This window comes from Micromys minutus, assembly GCF_963924665.1.
Source record: "Micromys minutus genome assembly, chromosome: 21".
NCBI lineage: Eukaryota > Metazoa > Chordata > Mammalia > Rodentia > Muridae > Micromys > Micromys minutus.
Window position 1 is genome coordinate 50,385,196 of NC_137956.1, and position 17,812 is coordinate 50,403,007.

Sequence of the window (17,812 nt, forward strand, 5' to 3'; positions counted from 1 at the left end):
TGCCTCTTGAGTGATGGAATTAAAGGCAGTGTACTATTGCTCATAGACTTTAAGATTTTACTTTGAGTGTTTAGCCTGCATGTATGTATGTGCACCATGTGCATGCTTGGTGTCCACGGAGGCGAGAGGAATACGGTGGAGACTGTGGATCTGGAGATGGTTTGTAAGAACCCAGGACTTTGAACCCAGGTCCTCAGCAGGAGCAGCCTCTCAACTGCTGGACCATCAATCCCAACTGGTTTGGTTTTTCCGACAGACCTCAGGTAGCTCAAGGCTGACCTTGAACATGAATCTCCAGCCTTTGCCCAGCAAGCGCTGGAGTGCAGGTGTGTAATGCCATGGTTTGTGTTTTGCTTCGGGATTTTGTTGTTGCTTTGATTTGTTTCGTTTCGTTGTATTTCTGAGAAAGTCTCAGCGACTCAGGCTGGCCTCCAGCTGGCAGACAGCCAATTTTCACCCTCGCTGGCAAGTGATGCACATCTGGTTCCAGCTGGTTCTCGATTCTTTTTAACAAACAGCGTGGCCGCATCAACCAAGAGAGGGAACAGACCACGGGCCACGTCGGCGGGAAAGCTCCACTTCATCACGCACTCTCAAATCTCGCGATGAGCTGTGTGAGTAGTGGTTGACAGTTTGCACAGTCTGCGCGCCCGGGATTGGACAGCTGACTCCGAGGGGCGGGGCGCGAGCATCCTCGCGCCGGCTGCCGGCGAGGAGCCACGCACGCTCGGCCAGATTAACTCTCGCGATACTTGTGTCCAGTCTCGCGAGCTCTGGCGTGGCGCTCGGCTGCTGGCCCTAACGGGGAGGAGGTGGCGTTCAGTTGGTGACGTTGGGCTCCGGCGACGCCGTTAGGGCGTTCTCCGGAGCTGTGCGGCCAGGTGAGGAGCTACAGCGGCTGGGGCGGGTCGGCGGGGTGGACGGCGGGCGGCGGGCTTCCTCCTGTCGGCCGCACCCCTGTCAGGAGGCCCGGGCCCCGCCGCGGCCGCCCGCCCGCCCGTCCTCAGCGCCCTCCTCCCTGTCCTCAGCTCCCGCCGCCGTCCCGCTGCTGCGCTCGCTCGCGATGGGCGCCCAGGACCGGCCGCAGTGCCACTTCGACATCGAGATCAACCGGGAGCCGGGTGAGCGGGGCGGGCCCGGGAGGGGGCGGAGGTGGACGCGGCAGGGCTCGGGTGGAGGGGGGGGGGTGTTCACAAGCCGGCCAACTGCCCTCCGTACTCCCTCGTGAGCCTCCCCTAGAACGTCCTGGCTCCCAGGGACCCGGCTTGGGGAACAGAAGGGCTGGTGCAGTTTCTGTAGCCCCGGTACTGCAGCGCTGATCGTCCGCAGCCGCGATCCCCATAGGAAGTCCAGTGTGCAGCCGTCCATTAATCCCGAGGCGTCGATTTCTCTGTAGGCAGAGTCGTAGCTGCTGCACACATGACGTGCTCGCTCATGTAAAGACGCGTGTGTCGAGCATGAACGTATGTACTGATGCGGAGTTCTAAACTGGCAGGAGTCTTAACTGGAGGTGTGCTGTGTGCGCCACCTCTGACGTCGTAGATTCGAGGGAGAGCCTGTCCTAGGCTCTGGAGTACAGCTGCCTCTTTGGTGTTTACGTCCCGTGGAAAGGAGACGGGAAGTAAAGGGGTAAAAACGCATTCCTCCCAGTAGTGCTGTTTAGTCTGGCAGTGAGAAAAGGCCATCTTGAGAAGATGACATTTGAGTAGCTGCGAAGCTGAACCTTGTGGAAAGATGCATTTGAGAACTGTGGTTGGCAGTGGCAGCCAACAGTTAACTTGGGTTCTGAGATAGTGGGTGTGGTTTTGAGGGAAAGCAAAGATCCGGGTCTGGCTGGAGTAGACGAAAGAGAATAAGGAAAACTCTGGCTTCACGCTAGAGGAAGACGGTGATGGTTCTGAACAAAGGGTTGGAGCGATATTAAACATTTTGTTTTTCCCATTTAACATTTCGACCCTGACTGTAGCTGCAGTTTATTCAGCATTTACCAAATTTACTCTGGAGATTTTTCACGGATTTTTGCAAACCTAATGTGTATAGGCATACTCAGAAAGTAATATTTAGGAATATAACTGGGAAGTATTTTCCTAGAATGACCAAGGACCTGGCTTTGATCTACCAACAGCACAGATAGATGTCAGTCTTGAAAAGAAAGTACTTCACATGATATCTTTGCTTAATGTCTCTTTTTTTTTTTTTCAGGCATTTTCTATTTTTAATGTTTTGTTTTGTTTTTCAAGCCGGGTTTTCTGTGTAGACCAGGCTGGCCTTGAACTCAAAGAGATAGATGTGCAGGGATTGAAGGTGTGCACCACCACCGACCGCCCCACTTGTTTTTAACAATCAGCCAGAAATAGAGTTCAGTGAGAAAGTGCTTGCCTGTTGTATTGAAGACTCCAAGTTCAATTCTCACCGTCTCAAATAAAAGTATGATTTAGATTTACTTTGATTAGCAGAGGTGATGCAGAAATCGATGTACTGATAAGAATTGAGTGTTATATAGTATGTATTTTCAGTTACCATTAGTACAAATGCAGAACAGGTTTTCTTTTGAATTATAAAACTGTTGAATGACTGCAAATGCAGATTTAAAAGGGGGAAAACCTTTACGTAGTATAACAAGTTTCCTGTATGAATCTAGTAAATTGTCCCTATTGGAAATAATTCCATTGTTATTCTGTAATAAGTTTGTTGTTATTAAGGTTCTTAACAGAGGCTCTAATTTCTTTGATACAGGATTATTCATTCACATGTCTGTTACTTAATTGACTTATTAGTGATTTGTGGCTTTTAAAAATTGATGTTATTTATCTAAGTTGTCAGATTTATGTGCTAGGAGTTTTTTGTTTTTTTTTGTTTTTTGTAGTGTTGATAGCTGACCTTTCACTCCTGATTGAAAATATGTTTACCGCTCTAATGGTGGCAGGGCCTAAAAATAAAGTGGTCTAAAGTCTCCTGCATTTATTCGGCACATCAGACAATTTAAACTCCAAGGGTTAAGAAGAGTCACCTGCATAAAGTCTCAGTGACAAGCCGAATGTGGCAAAAACTCTTTTTTATTTTTTTTTATTTTTTTTCAGATTACAGCCAGTTGTAATGAATAAGCTAAAGTAAACTCTTACCCACTACACCTGGGAGAGTCAGGAAAGCACACTCCAAGAACAAGTCCATGTTTATGAAGAAACTGAGGTCACAAGACTCTTGTTTTCTTGGAGTCTTTCCACAAGCACTCGTAATTCCCCTATGTTCCTGGACTATTTAGACAATGTGTGCCTGTTGCCTGTCTTTCTCTTAATCTACCATTCATTTATCATTTTTTCAGAACCAGATTTTAATGTCATAGACTTTTTTTCAGCTTTATCAATTTCAGGGTTTTTTTTCTTCTTTTTTAATCTTCAAATTCTTTGGTGTTATTTTTTCTTTTCTATTTTCTTTTTTAAAATTTATTATTTTTTAAATTTTATGTGCATTAGTGTTTTGCCTGAATGTATGTGTGAAGAGTATGGTCTTCTAGGACTGAAGTTAGTTGAGAGCTACCATGTGGTTGCGGGGAATCAAACTCAGGTCCTCTGGAAGAGCAGTCAGTGCTCTTAACCACTGAAACATCTCTTCAGCCTCTCTTTTCTAATTTCTTAAAGTAGAAGCTTCAGTTGTTGCTGACTTGATTCCTTTTGTTTTTTAATTTTTTAAGATTTATTTTATGTGAGTACACTATAGCTCGCTTCATGTACACACCAGAAGAGGGCATAGGATCCCATCACAGATGGTTGGGAGCCACCCTGTAGTTGCTGGGAATTGAACTCGGGACCTCTGGAAGAGCAGCCAGTGCTCTAACCACTGAGCCATCTCTCCAGCCCCTTGATTCCTTTTCTAAAATAAAGGATTAATTCTGTACTTACATGGGAAGTTTAAATACATCTCATAAATTTTGATGCTCATGTTCTTCAAGGTCAAAATATCTAATTTTTCTCTAAGATTGTCTTTAACTCCTGAATTAGAAATGCTTTGATTTCTTAGTACTGATTAGATATTTTTGATCCATAATGCTCAAAATGAAAAAGAATTCAGAGTTTATATTTACTTTAAAATTTGAAAACCTTTGCATATATAAAACAAGATGTTTTGGGGGATATACATAGGACATGAATGTAATTTTCATATTGCTCTATGTGTGAGTGTGTATTTGGTGTTGTGACTGCTACTGTGTCAGGTAGAATTTTTCACTTGTGGCATCATATGACTCTCAAAAATGAAAGATCTTAACCTTTTTGGATAGGAATACTTTTAACTTTTTATCCCATTCCAACCCTCCCCCCCCCCCTTTTTTGAGACCAGTCTTTCTATGTAGTTCTGGCTGTCCAGTAACTAACACAGTTTGTAGAATAGACTGGCCTTGAATTCACAGAGATCTCTGCCTTTTCAGTGCTACCAGGCCTGCCTTAAATCACGTTTTAAAGCAAGTTACTTTTATAAATTACTTTTGCCTTTGGATTACCTCTGTCCTTTCTGTTTAACTTTGTTAAATATTTCTGTGTTTGGAATTGCCTTTTCATTTTGTTGTGAGATCAGGTCCCAGACTAGCCTTAAATTTCTTAAGGCCAATGATGTTCTCTAAATATACATCATTTTTTTTCTATGTCCAAGGGCACTTAGTCATGACTCTTTGCATGTCCCTTTGCATGTGCATGTCTAATCTAAGTCTGGGGACATCCTGTAGGTGTGGTGTCCTAACCTACACCCAAGCACTGACACTGAAGGACAAGGGCCAGAGCTTAGAGCAGCTGTTCCTGTTTGGTCTCGGTCATGCCTTTACCTCCTGAGTGCTGGGACTAAGGTCCACTGCACCCACCTGTTTTTATGTCTTTATCCTGCATGCAATACTGTACAGTGATTCCAAAGATCTAAGTATGTTCTAATTTGCAAAGTTTATTATTGTGATCTTGAAGCCCAGCCATTTAAAGGGTTTATAAAGATTGATGCAGATATTTTTATTCCACTGGTATTTCCATGTTTCTGGTGTTATAGGTATTCTTGAAATATTCTGACATGCATTTATATACATTGATCATTTATTACTTAAAGGTCTTCTTGTTTTCTTTCCCATACTTTTCTTCAAAAAACAGCTACAGCTTTCGAATTGTTTTAAAAATTGATTTGGGTAGAGATTAGTCTTAGAGTGCTGACACAGGGAAGTCTCCTTCCTTGATGGGCAGTAATGACCCCACTCTCATGACAGGTGTCTGTAGTGCAGTCAAGGACACTAGGATAGCTAGAAGCATTCTAAACAGTAGAACTTGGTTTGTGTTTGTTTTAAACATGGCTCATACTTGGTCTGCAGTTAATTTTGATTTATTCTCCATCTCTTTGGTCCTGGTTTTTCGAGATAGAATTTCTCTGTATAACAACTTTGGCAGTCCTGGATCTGCTGTGTAAACAGGCTGGAATTGAACACACCAAGATCAGTGTGCCTCTGCCTCCTGAGTGCTGGGATTAAAGGTTAAATGCATGAGCCTCCATACCAGGCCTTTACCCTGTCTCTTTAATTAAAATGTTTAAAAGGGAAAGGATTTTGTAGAATGAGGGAGGAAATGGAGTTAGGAGAGAATTGTAAACTGAAACTTTGATTTTTTGGGGGCCAGTGAAATGGCTCAGTGGGGGAAGGTACTTGCTGCTGAGCCTGTCCCTCTTGAGTTTGATCCCTGGAACCCACACAGTGGAAGTTTGAGAAAACTCATTCTGGCAAGTTGTCCTCTGATTTCAACACACATTCTGTAATATATTTGTGCCCCCTTCCCCCAGTAAAAGAAAATGTAATATATATATATATATTTTTTTTTTTTTTTTTACTGAAATTCTTCAAGCAGGTTTATACAGTCAGAACTGTTTTTATGATAATACTAAAATAGGATTTGCCCTCTCAGGAAGAGTTCATCTCACTGACGTGAGCATTAATGAAATGTGTATTATGCCTTAAAGAAATGTCTTGAGTTTTGATTTATATATGCTAGTTAACAAGTGTAATCCATAAACAACAGCATAGTAATTTTAAGTAGTTCAGAGAATCTTGAAACCAGAATTTGAGAGCTTTTTGAGAGTGTATTGAGATGAGTTGCAGACTTGTTCCTTCTCATTGCTGTTTATGGTAAGCAGTATTGATTCTTCAGAGCAGATTGTTATCTCCTCGTTCTCAGGGACTAGAACATGAGCATTGAGTCTAGGTGACTGCTTCAACAGTTATCTCAGGAGAGAAAGCTCCAAAGAGAGCATGGGAGAGCTTTTCTTCTAACTGCTGATTAGGAAAGAACCTTAAGGACAGATGCGCTCTTCACTGACAAGGCCTAACGTCACACAACTATTACTTATGAGTTCTTGGAGTTGGGAGTGTGTATAGAGTACTTGTTGTGCATACATATGAGGTACTGGGTTTGATCTTTAGCCTCGCAAAACCAAACATTTTTTTAAAAAGGTCATTAGTTGTGTATTAAAGGAATCTACTGTATTAAAAGACCCTGTTTTAAAAACACTTCAGATCCTACAATTTTTGTGTGAGAGCCACATGTTTTAACACTTCCAGTGTTTGGGGGTTGAAATCCAGTACTGTTTTTAAAAAACTAAAGAAAAAACCCCTTCACTATTATTAGGTACCTCCTAGTTAAGTTCTCTTATATGAAATATTGTTTATTATCAACTTGCTCACTGTTTTCTCTCCTCATTTTGTTTCAGTTGGTCGAATTATGTTTCAGCTCTTCTCAGACATATGTCCAAAAACATGCAAAAACTTCCTATGCCTGTGCTCAGGTGAGTGAATTTTTAACCTGTTTCCAATAAGAATGCCTGGCTACGTACAGGTGTGTCTGCTTTAAGGCAGGAGAACCTTCATAAATATATAATGGTCTTTTAAATGAATTATACAGCTAAAACTTGAATATGAAATATGAAATGAAACATTTCTTAAGAGGATAGGAGAAAAAGGAAATAATCTTTAAAATGATAAGGATCAACTTCATATCATACAACATTTTCGTATTAGTCTGTCAATAAAATTAATTTGCCCTATGAAAATATTTTCCAAATTTCAATTCTTTAAATAAATCTAGCACCTCATTATTTTTTAAATTGCTTTCATTATGTATCATTGCACACACCCTAGCCAAGAAAAATAAAGCAGAGTTAATGTGTAAAAATAGCAAATTTAATTTTTAAAGCCTATGTTTGAATGGATTTTTTAAAAAATTTCATTCTTTAGTGAAATAATCATCTTCATTCTTATCTCTTGTAGCACATAGAATTGTTTTTGGATCAATTTAAAACATAGACTGCTTTGCATTATTTATTTTGATGTCTGCATTATATATGCTACATACGTTGTGCCGTCTATGTCTTACATTTCATAGTATCAGCACATGGGAGGGATTTGACCACAGATTAGTTGGTTGGTTATTCCTGTGGAATGATGGGTTTGTAGCTAAACTTCTTTTTTTTTTTTCCCCCAGGGGAGAAAGGCCTTGGGAAAACAACTGGGAAGAAGTTATGTTATAAAGGTTCTACATTCCACCGTGTGGTTAAAAACTTTATGATTCAGGGTGGGGACTTCAGTGAAGGTAGAGCTAAAAGTTATATTCTTAATAAATCCATCCCTCAATTTTTAACATCTCATTATTGCTTTAATTATAAATATGTCAAGAATGATGAGAACATTGTGTCCTCAGTGCATTCTTGTTGGATGAGCAGATGTTATACGTCTAGAATTTATGAAAAAGACTGTGATATTTTATTTTGTTTATGTAATTTAGTTTAGTAACATAATTATCAGATAGATTACCTTCCAGTGAACACTAATTCCAGTACTGTCCAATTACATTTATTGTAGAAATTTCTTGGTGTGATTTGAAACAAATGGATCATAGGGGTCATTTTTCTGATAGTATTTTTCATGATATGTTAAATATTAAATTAATTGAATGTTCATAGAATCGTGGAGTTTTGGGGGTGTTTTTGTTTTTGTTTTGTTTTGTTTTTTTTTTGTAGCAGTTAAAGGGTTTAAGAGTTCCTTCAGCATATTAAAGCCATCAAAAACAATTTATTGGGCTGAAAATGTAGCTGAATGGTTGGACATTTGCTTGGTTTGTCCTAGGTTCTGGTTTCAGTCTCAAGAACTGCAGTGATACAGAGGTGGGTGTGATGGTGCACACCTGTAATCCCAACACTGGGGAGGTAGAGGCCGGGGGTTTTGAGTTTAAGGTCACTCTGACCTACAGTCCTGAGACTGTCTTGAAATCCAAAGCAAATGGAGCTAGCAAGGTACTCAGTAGGTAAAAGGCACTTGTGACCAAGTGATGACCTGAGTTCAATCCTTGGGACTCACATGGTGGAAGGAGAGAACCAACATTGCAAGTTGTCCTCTGACCTCCACATTCACACACCTGCACACGAAAAATAAATGTTAAAAATGTAATCATTACCAGGTGCTGAATATTTAAAATTTTTATCATGTTTTATTGTTTTTAGGTAATGGAAAAGGTGGAGAATCAATTTATGGTGGATACTTTAAAGGTAAGACCTGGTGTTTTGTGTTTTTTGTTTTTTGTTTTTGTTTCAGTTCTGATATAAAGCAAGTTTGGTCGCATACTTTAATGAGGTTTACTTGTAGTTCACGTTTGCATGAAACTAATGCTGCATGAAAATACTTTATTTGCATGAGTTTGGGGATAAATTATATTGTAATATATAACTTAATTGACAAGATTAATTAAGGCTAACTTTAAGGTTAAACATGACTTTCAGCATGGAGGTTAGGCAACTATATACATGAAAACTCCTATCTTCCTGCCTAAAACTGTCAACATATTCTTTTGTTTATAGAGAATGTGGTCTTTTGCAAAATGAAAAGGTAAGAGAACGAAGCTCAGTAACACAAACTCCACTCTGCTCCCTTGTGCCCTCCTAATAAATCCATGGACAGTCTGGTCAGGTTGTGCCTGGATTTCTGTATTGTTTGAAGACTTGGAAAATCTATGTGATTTCATACATGCATCTGTGCCTTTGTTTCTTTACAATGGGTTCTTAGTTCTACATCAAGGAAAAAAGAAGCTAGTTGTGGTTTTTGTTCCCTTAAACCGAGGAATTTCTTTGAATAAAAATTGGTATTTTTTTCCTTTCTCAAAGGTTTGTATATTTTCTTTTGTGTACTAGAAGTATACGGTTGTATTTTATTCCTACAGTAGTAACATTTCATTAAGTCTAACTATTGCACTTCCCCAAAAAGCCTTAGAAAAGTCAGTTGCAGGAATTTACAGTGGGCTCCAGCATTGCTGGGCTTGAATGCCATCAAAGCTTCAGTATGTAATGGTCTTTTATATTTCCTTTGGGGAAACTGGATCACTACTGTTTTTCAGAAGCTTGTCCCCAAGGTAATCGGGTTGTTTTTTTTTTGTTTTTGTTTTTTTTTTTTTTAAGTTTTAATGTTTGTTCTAAAGAAAGATTTGTTTGTATGAATATAGAAGGAAAATTGGTTTTAAAGATATTTCTTCCTTTCAAATATTTACCCGGCCTGACCCTACTTTAGCTTCTGATATTAGAGGAGATCAGGCACTTTCAGGATGATCTGGCTGTCTAGTTTTAAAAATATTTCTGCTGAATTAAAGCCATCTCTGAATGATAAGGATGATGATCTCTCTCCTTTCTAGCTGGTTGTAATGGCTTGTAGCAACTTGCACTTAACGTTGTGGGTCGCTGGAATGTGACTATTCTCTGTGGCAGATGCTTTTGTATCTTAAAATATTTTTTTAATGTTATACAGTATTCTTCTTGAGTAATTTTGTGATCCTACAGATGCTTAATTCAATGTATTCCTAAAACTAAATATATGTAATTTTTTTCTCATAGACCAGCTTGGCTTCAGTGGAATAATAAATTTTCCATATAAACATTAAATAAACATTCAAGATTAGACTTACTCAAATTCACTTGTGTATATAGTTCATGTGTCAGGCTAATTGGAAACTTGAAGGAAATACATTTTACTGTAGAAATTTTTCTAAAAATTTCTTGGCTAGATTTCCCTGAGTCAGTAGCTCATTTTCATTTAGACAAGCATGCTGCTGCTGGAAGTGACTGTTCTAAGGCTGTTTGTACACAGTGTTAAACACCTGCTCTTTCCCTCAAGGCTCTAATTAGTATCTTTTCAGCCTTTTTTGTGCTTTTTGTTATTTAATTAGTTAATTGTTTTTTTCTACATATTGCCAAATATCTTACTGACCAGAAGAGGAGTTTCATCCTTTGCTTTCAATTTTGTTTTTGAACATTACTTTTAAAGCTTCTTATAATTGGAGACTAACAAATTTGTGTTTTCTTCAAACAGATGAAAACTTTATTCTCAAACATGACAGAGCGTTCCTTTTGTCAATGGCAAATCGAGGGAAACATACCAATGGTTCCCAGTTTTTCATGTGAGTAGGCGTAATACAGAGAAGCGCTGTTCATGAGAAAGATGGGATAGTCAACCTCATTTTACTGCTCAGACTGACAGCTTTGGTTTGACTTTGTGTTTCTGATGTTACATAGTAACTGTAGTCTCTACTTGGCTGCTTCAGCATTCAGCACATATCTGGATTTGAAGAATGGAACTTAAAAATGTAACCTGAGGGTATATAGTGATTTTAGAATATGCTGTCATGAGGAAAGAATTTTGACTTTAGCCTCTTCCTCATTCGAAGGCTCAGTTTACATAGATTGGAATAAGAACTCATGTTGAACATGTAAAAATTGTCCTTGATGTAGCTGGGGAGTGCGGTGCATGCCTTTAAATCTAGCACTTGGGAGGCAGAGGCAGGCAGATCTCTTAAGTTTTGAGGTCAGTTTGATCTACATAGTGAGTTGAGGACAGCCAGAGAGCCAACATAAGGAGACCCTGTCTTGAAAAAAGAAAGCAAACTGGCCATGATGTGAGTCCAGATGGATGGCACAAGAAGGAGTTGGCCTGGGTAAACAATCATGTGAATGTTTTTGTTTTCCCTCTTACTATTAGCTAGTTTTGTGAGAGGTAACATTTTTTAATCAGGTATAAAAAAGTGATTTGCTATTTAGTCAGCAATTTTATCTACTCAAATTTGTAAGGACTCTGTGCATAATGAATTTATACAATATTGGCTGTCACTTTTGCCAAAGTTTGTAAATATTACTTATTAAACTTTAAAGTACTAAATTTTCAAAGAGCCAAATACCTTTTGGGCTGGCTGTTTGGTTCAGTGAGTAGAGCACTTGACACATAAGCCTGGCAGCGTGAGTTTGATCCTCACAACCTACATGAAGGGAGAAGGAGAGCGCTAATCCCCAGTTAACTTCTAACCTTTACATGTGTGCCCTCCCACTACCACATACGTCATACAAAATAATAAATATATTTTTAAAAGGATGTATCTTGTTTGTATGTACATATATATAGATGCACAGCCAAAAATTAATTTTCATGTTGAGAATTCTAAAGAAAACTTTTGGCATACTTTTAATTACATTCTTATCTAAACCTATTTTTTATTGTCTCGCCATGTACAATTTGAAGTATAATTGTCCAGCATGCAGCTTAGTACTTTTAATAATAATCTCTGCTGTTGTATGTAGGAGAAATACCTTATTCATGATTTATCACAAGTTTTCTTTTACATCTTTCTGAATGGATAAATATGAATGGCGCTTCCCTGTCTTTAAAGAAGTCAGTTATTCATATAAAAACTCACATTTTAAGTTTGTCTGAAAGATTGTAAACATGATCTGAAGAAGTTCAGATAAGGGGCATTCTGTTCCCAAGGATGTCCTAAAAATGGAAAGTTAGGAAAAGGTGATGGTGCAGAGTTCCACAGGAAGGAAACCTGAGACAGTAGTTCCTGTGTCCTGTTTCGATCTCACAGGTGATTGGTTGCACACATTTTCACTGGGGCACTTTTATTATGCTTAACCTTTGTTGGGAGTGGGGACCGTGCAAAGTAAAGCGGTACATTTTTAAAAAACTTTGTGGTAACTCCATGGCAAAGCCTCTTTGTTTCCATTTTTAAGCTTATCTGAACTGTGAACATGAAAAACTAAGGGTTCATTGGTCAGGATGGGGCCATCTGAGGGCTCTAAAGTTTCTTTTGATGCTATTACATTGAAAATGTCCTTATTCAGGTAGTTACAGTCCCTTAGCATCACTACACAGTTAGCCTCCTTAGAATGTACACTATGAAATCTTCTGTCTGGCATTATTTAATAGCTACTTAAATCTTTAGGAACATTTAGTAAAGGCTATTACTGCTTTCTGTGTGGCCTAGTTTTGCAATGGACTACTGTTGGGAGAGGAACACCAAATGAAAAAATTTAAATCAATAGATTAGGAATAAAATTTTTAAGCAGTTTCTATAATTAGCTAAAGACAGCTCTAAAATCACTAAATGCATGATAAAAGAAAAATTTCAATCTTTAGTTTGGTGAAAATTTATTTGAAAGGAGTTTGTAGTTTTAGAGGTAACATTCTGCATTTTTAAAAAAAGTAACTTGTATGCTGTGTGTTGTTTTTATGGTGGCTGAAAATTCAAGCTCCCATGAGTTGTAAGATAAAATCAAACTAGTGTTAACCTTTCTAAAATGTATCATGACTTCTGTGGAGAGGATAGATAACAGAAGTGGCAACCAATAGAAAAGAGATCTTTGAGACTCTGTATCCTGCAAGCTCATGTCCTTTTGGCACTGTAAGAGGTAAAATAATATACTGTCTTTGGCGGTGTATATAATCATAGCTGAGGCCTCCCCAGTGTCTTCCCAGTGAGCTCTGGGTCTGTCCTGTCACCACACACTGCACGTGGCACCTTGGGTATCATTTCTGAGCAGAAAGAAAGGAACAGTGTAAGAGCACCTTTGTGTGTGTTTCATGGATTATTTCATGGGCCTTGGAAGGACCTCAACATCATCTGTACAAAATGGTACTCAGTTTGTGTCTCATAAGTTTACTACAGTTGCAGGCTGATAGGTTTGGTGCTGCTAATGTGGCAAATGGCAGTTCCTTGATGTGAGTTCTAACTGTTGTCTTGAGTCTCACACATTTAGCAACTTCCCTTCCTAAGATGCCAATGTCTTCTTTAACATAATTTTACATATATTGTTTTCTTTGACTATCACTGTGTCTTTGTGTGCGAAGAGAGAATATGTGTAATATTTATATTTGATGATTATATATAGTTGAGATGAGGTTTTTCTTTACAGCTAATTATAATTTTTACCACTAACTTCTTGTGTTGACTACTTTCTGAACTGTGGTGCTTCTATTTTGGGAGCTTATATAGAAGAAAAGACAGTCTGGAATAGTACTATTTGAGATTTGGAAAGGAAGTGAGTGATATGTGGCCCCATCCTTATAAACTACTGAGGAAATAAGGGCTTGCTCACATTGAAACAGTTTTAAACGCTCCTGGCACCACACTCACCAAGCAACACATGTGACCAAGCCAACGTACATCAGTGTTCTCTCATTATGTCTCTTTATTTTTTAGGTCAGGTATGAAAAAAAATACAATGAAGCTATAGGGCAGGAAGTGCAGTGATGGAGAGAGCTAACCTTGTGTGCAAGGCTATGGGCTCAGTCACCAGCACCGTAGTAAAGGAACGGATGAGTCAGAGTTGAACGGGGCTTAGAGATCATGTGGAATACATTTTATGTTCTATAGAGAATGAATGCTAAGTAAGGAAGAAAGTCTAGGTTGCTCTAGAATCTTATCTCACATTCTGGAGAAGAAAGCTGCTGCGGGTTGTAACGCTGTGTTCTGAATCACTGTAGCTAATCAAGTATCCAAGGCAGGGGAATTCTCCTGGCAAGAAAATGGCAGTTGGGGAACTTTTTTTTTTAAGCTATCATTGTTAATGATAATTCTGGTACTAATTTTTATTGTCTGTAGTCATTGAGAAGATAGGCACACATTATATATATAAAACAATATTAGAAAAGTTAGTTTGTAACTTCTATTATTACTTTCCTGAGATGGAATGTGCACCTAGAGATATCAGGGAGCCTTGGTTTTAGCCAGGTGTAGTTCATGCCTGTGATCCATACCAGGTGTGGTTGCTGTGAAACGAGAATGAACGGTTAGAATTGACATCAGATGTCTCTCTGGGCTCTCCTAGGATAGTTGACTAGGAAACCCAGTGACCTTCCTTTCGCTGCCCTCCTAGAGCTAGCATTACAGGCACAGGCTGTACACTTGGCTGTTAGTGGATGCTAGCAATCAAATGAGCATTCCTCATAGGAAATACTCACTTTCTACCTACCCTCAAATAGCCCTGCTTTTAAGGTAAACTGTAAACATTTTGGTAGAAAATGTCAATAGAAGAAAGAGCATGCCTTGTAGAGAGATGCTAAATTTCTGAGTAAATCAAATGATTTATATACAAAATTTCTTGTTTGTAATTATTTTCCAGCTACCTGATTTCCACATCTGAAAAGCACTTCAAAAGGGCTTGGGACTCATTTCATCCAGGGGCAGCAGCCTTCCCTTTCTCAGCTGCTAATAAAATATTAGATAATATTTTATTTTGCTTGTGAGTGTTTTGGCTGCATATATGTGTGTACCATGTGCATGCAATGACATTAAATGCTAGATGAGGGCAGTGGGTGCTCTGGAACTAGAATTGTTGCGAGCTGCTACTTGGGTACTGGGCATTAACCTGACTGAGTCTTCTGGGAGAGCGGCCAGTGCTCTTATGCTGTCCCATCTCTCCAGCCTCAGTGTAGGTCTCTTATGGCTTCAAAGTTTTGGTGAATAAACTGTCATTGGCCACAGGTCTAGTCATGATAATTTTTATGAAAAAGATAATATAGAAAAGCCCAACTGAATATCTAAACAAAATTTCTGGGTTTTTTGTTTTGTTTTTTCTTTTCTCAGTGTTGGTAATCAGACTCATGACCTTGTAAATGCTAAGCAACTGTTCTTTCAGAGACCCACCAACCTGCCTGTTCCTTCCAACTACTGGCATTAAAGACATGTGCCACCATACTCAGCTTATTGGCTATATATACGGTTCTTTTTTCCTTGCTTATTTTTATTTTATGTATATGGGTGCTTTGCCTGCATGTGTACCACCTGGATACAGTGCCTCTGGAGGCCAGGTCCCCTGAGACTGGATTGCATAGCTGGTTGTGAGCGGCCATGTGGGTGCTAGGAAATGAAGTGAGCTCTGGTCCTGGAGGAGCAGTCGGTGCTCTTCCCCACTGAGCTGCATCTCTGGTCCCCAGTTATTTACTACAGCATTCATAAACGGGGAAGAGGCTCTAGGATTGTTTATATCATTTAAAGATCCGACTTAAAGGCAACTCTTCATCTAATGAGAGAAGAACACTCATTGTAAGTAGGAAGCAAGTAGAGGAAAGACTGGAATGTTTAAGGAATTTTTAAATCTGTATTGGTACTTTGACAAGCAGAAGTAGGTTTGGGAGAGAAATGTCTCACCCACACATTCATAAATTTGAGAGAAAGTGGTATTAAATGTTGTGACCTTAGTCACTGTGTTTTTGTTTGTTGTTGATTTGGGTTTTGTTTTGTTTCTATGGAGGGTAATGACTTTATACTAATTTCACACTATTTTTTTAGAGAAAAAGAGTTATGATATTTGAACCTTAATGTCACTTTTCCTGAATTTCAAATGTCATCTAACACACCCATGTTTAGAATTAGTCATTCAGTGCTTACTTGATACCCGTTAGCAGTAAGGAAAGACATCTCATATCTAGTTATAATTTGTGTGTATTTCCTTTATATTAGTTTATATAGAAATTTAGAAAGCTTCTTTTTTTTTTTTTTTTTTTTTCCTGAGTGACCTTGGCAACACAAAGCATTATGATGTCTGCTGCTTAAACACAAGCTGTGTTACTCTGTAGTTTGGGTTCCTGCTTTGTGATAGCTTAGTTTCAGGCTGTGAAGGAAGGAGTTGAATGATAAAGATGACATTAGAATAGTGCTTCTAGTGCCTTCTTAGTTTAGGCCTAGAGTACCTTTCTGTTGTAATCTCTGGAAACGACATGATTTCAAACTTTTTTTTCTGATACTCATGCCTATATGAGAGATTTTAAGCCACTTTTACAACATTTTAATATTTAATATACCTAAGATTCTATCAGACTTTTTTCAGTTATAAGAGGGTTTTTGGTTTGGGTAGTCATTGATTTTTTTAAAATTTTTTTTAGTTAAAATTTATCAGTATTTATTGTTCAAAATAAAATTTGCATAAGGGGAAAATCAGCTTAGATTTAAAAAAAAAAAAAATCCCCTGTTCAGGATTTGGCTCCATTCTCTAAGGCTGTCACCTCTGTTGCCTTTTAAGCCTCAGAGAAGATCCTTAAAGTTCTAATTTTGCCCTTATCACTGTTTGTGTTAACTCTGCCCTGTGACATAAGAGCCTGAGTGTGTGCACACAGCAGTATACACAACAGTGCGTGCAGTCCAGGGTCTGTTCCTTCTACACAGCCAAGAAAGGCTTGTCAGGCATGGAAATGAAGTGAATTGGTCAAGTTTCTCAAGTTCTGTTTTGAATTATCTAAACTTAGTTTTGGGGGAAATTCTTTGCCTTCTATCAGAAGTCCCAATTTCTGAGTATTTAGATTTATATTATCTGTCCATACTCGGGATGTATTACCTTACTGAGAAAGATGGCGTAGCTAGTCTCTGAAATTATGAAAGGAGCTTTAATGTTTTTGAGCTGTTTGTTATCAACCCCTGTGTTAAAATATCATGAGTCTAAGAAGATCTCTACAAGGCTCTTTCAAAACAAAATTTATCTTTTCATAAATATCTTACGAAAGAAAATTTAGAGCCCTCTATTTTTAAAAGCTTTCTTGCTTTGCATAAAAACTCTAAAAGTTTAATTTCAAAGTTATATTGATATTAAAACATAAATTCAGTCTTGTCTAAAAGTGTATTACAATTTATTTCTTGCCATTTTTGTGTAAAATTTGCAGAAACAGTTGTTACACCGTGCGCTCCAAAGGTAATGTCTCATTACTCTAAGGCTTGCTCTCTCTCTCTCTCTCTCTCTCTCTCTCTCTCTCTCTCTCTCTCTCTCTCTCTCTCTCTCTCTCTCTCTCTCTCTGCCTTTGTTTCTTTAATCCTAATGTTACATGTATTGAAAAATTTTAAGGAAAAAGCTTTCTGCTTGTTCTGTGTAGCAGCAGTATATGTAAAACAATGATGTTAATTGCTTATGGTTAACCTAGAAAATACAGTTTATTTCAGTAGTTTCTGTATGCTTTATGGTGCTGTTTTTACATGAGATTTTTCAGGAGCTGCTCTGATGATGGCATAAGGGTAGTTCATTCTTTGGAACAACAGCAAAGCTTTTAGTTTCTAGGGTTTGTGGTTTAAGTGACCCTTGCAGTAACTGTCCTAGGTAGATTCAGGGATGGGAGAGACCATGGGAGAAAAAGAAATGTCTGAGATGTTTTTTGTGTTTGTTTCTCCTTTGCTCTGGTCTTTTAAGTCTTAATTTACTGCATCTGTGTCACTGCTGAGAATGGCAGTACCGTTGAGAATGTTGAATGTAGTAAAGAGTTGGTGGGCAAGGTTTCTCTGTCTGTTTTAGTAGGCGTGGCTGAGCACATGGTCTCCTGCCTTTCTGTTACCCTTGTTGGTGTTTACTGTTGTCTGTGTGTACTGTCAGCATAGCTCCAGTGATCCTGGAATTTGTAGACTTAGGTCCAGAGAGTTCCTTTTTTCGTGAAATATTTCCCATGTACTTTCTGTGTATTTCTGTTCCAGTGAAGGTGCACTTTGATATTTCTATACTTGAATTGCAGATG

General features: G+C 38.6%; 1 protein-coding gene across 4 annotated transcripts in view; it reads left to right on the plus strand.

The window, feature by feature from the left end:
• Nucleotides 1-832: 832 nt before the first annotated feature.
• Nucleotides 833-17,812, plus strand: part of NKTR (natural killer cell triggering receptor) — a 33,617-nt gene continuing 16,637 nt past the window's right edge. For 3 of the 4 annotated variants that reach the window (XR_013975484.1, XM_080934877.1, XM_080934878.1), the window contains exons 1-6: nt 833-881; nt 1,029-1,121; nt 6,724-6,798; nt 7,494-7,601; nt 8,509-8,553; nt 10,361-10,448. Coding sequence is in view for 3 of the 4 variants with exons in the window: in XM_080934877.1 (XP_080791003.1) it covers nt 1,064-1,121; nt 6,724-6,798; nt 7,494-7,601; nt 8,509-8,553; nt 10,361-10,448 (374 nt within the window). In the remaining variant the exon portion in view is untranslated. Of the gene's footprint in view, nt 882-1,028; nt 1,122-6,723; nt 6,799-7,493; nt 7,602-8,508; nt 8,554-8,862; nt 8,891-10,360; nt 10,449-17,812 lie in introns of those variants that run through there. The other variant, XM_080934879.1, reaches the window with a different exon arrangement.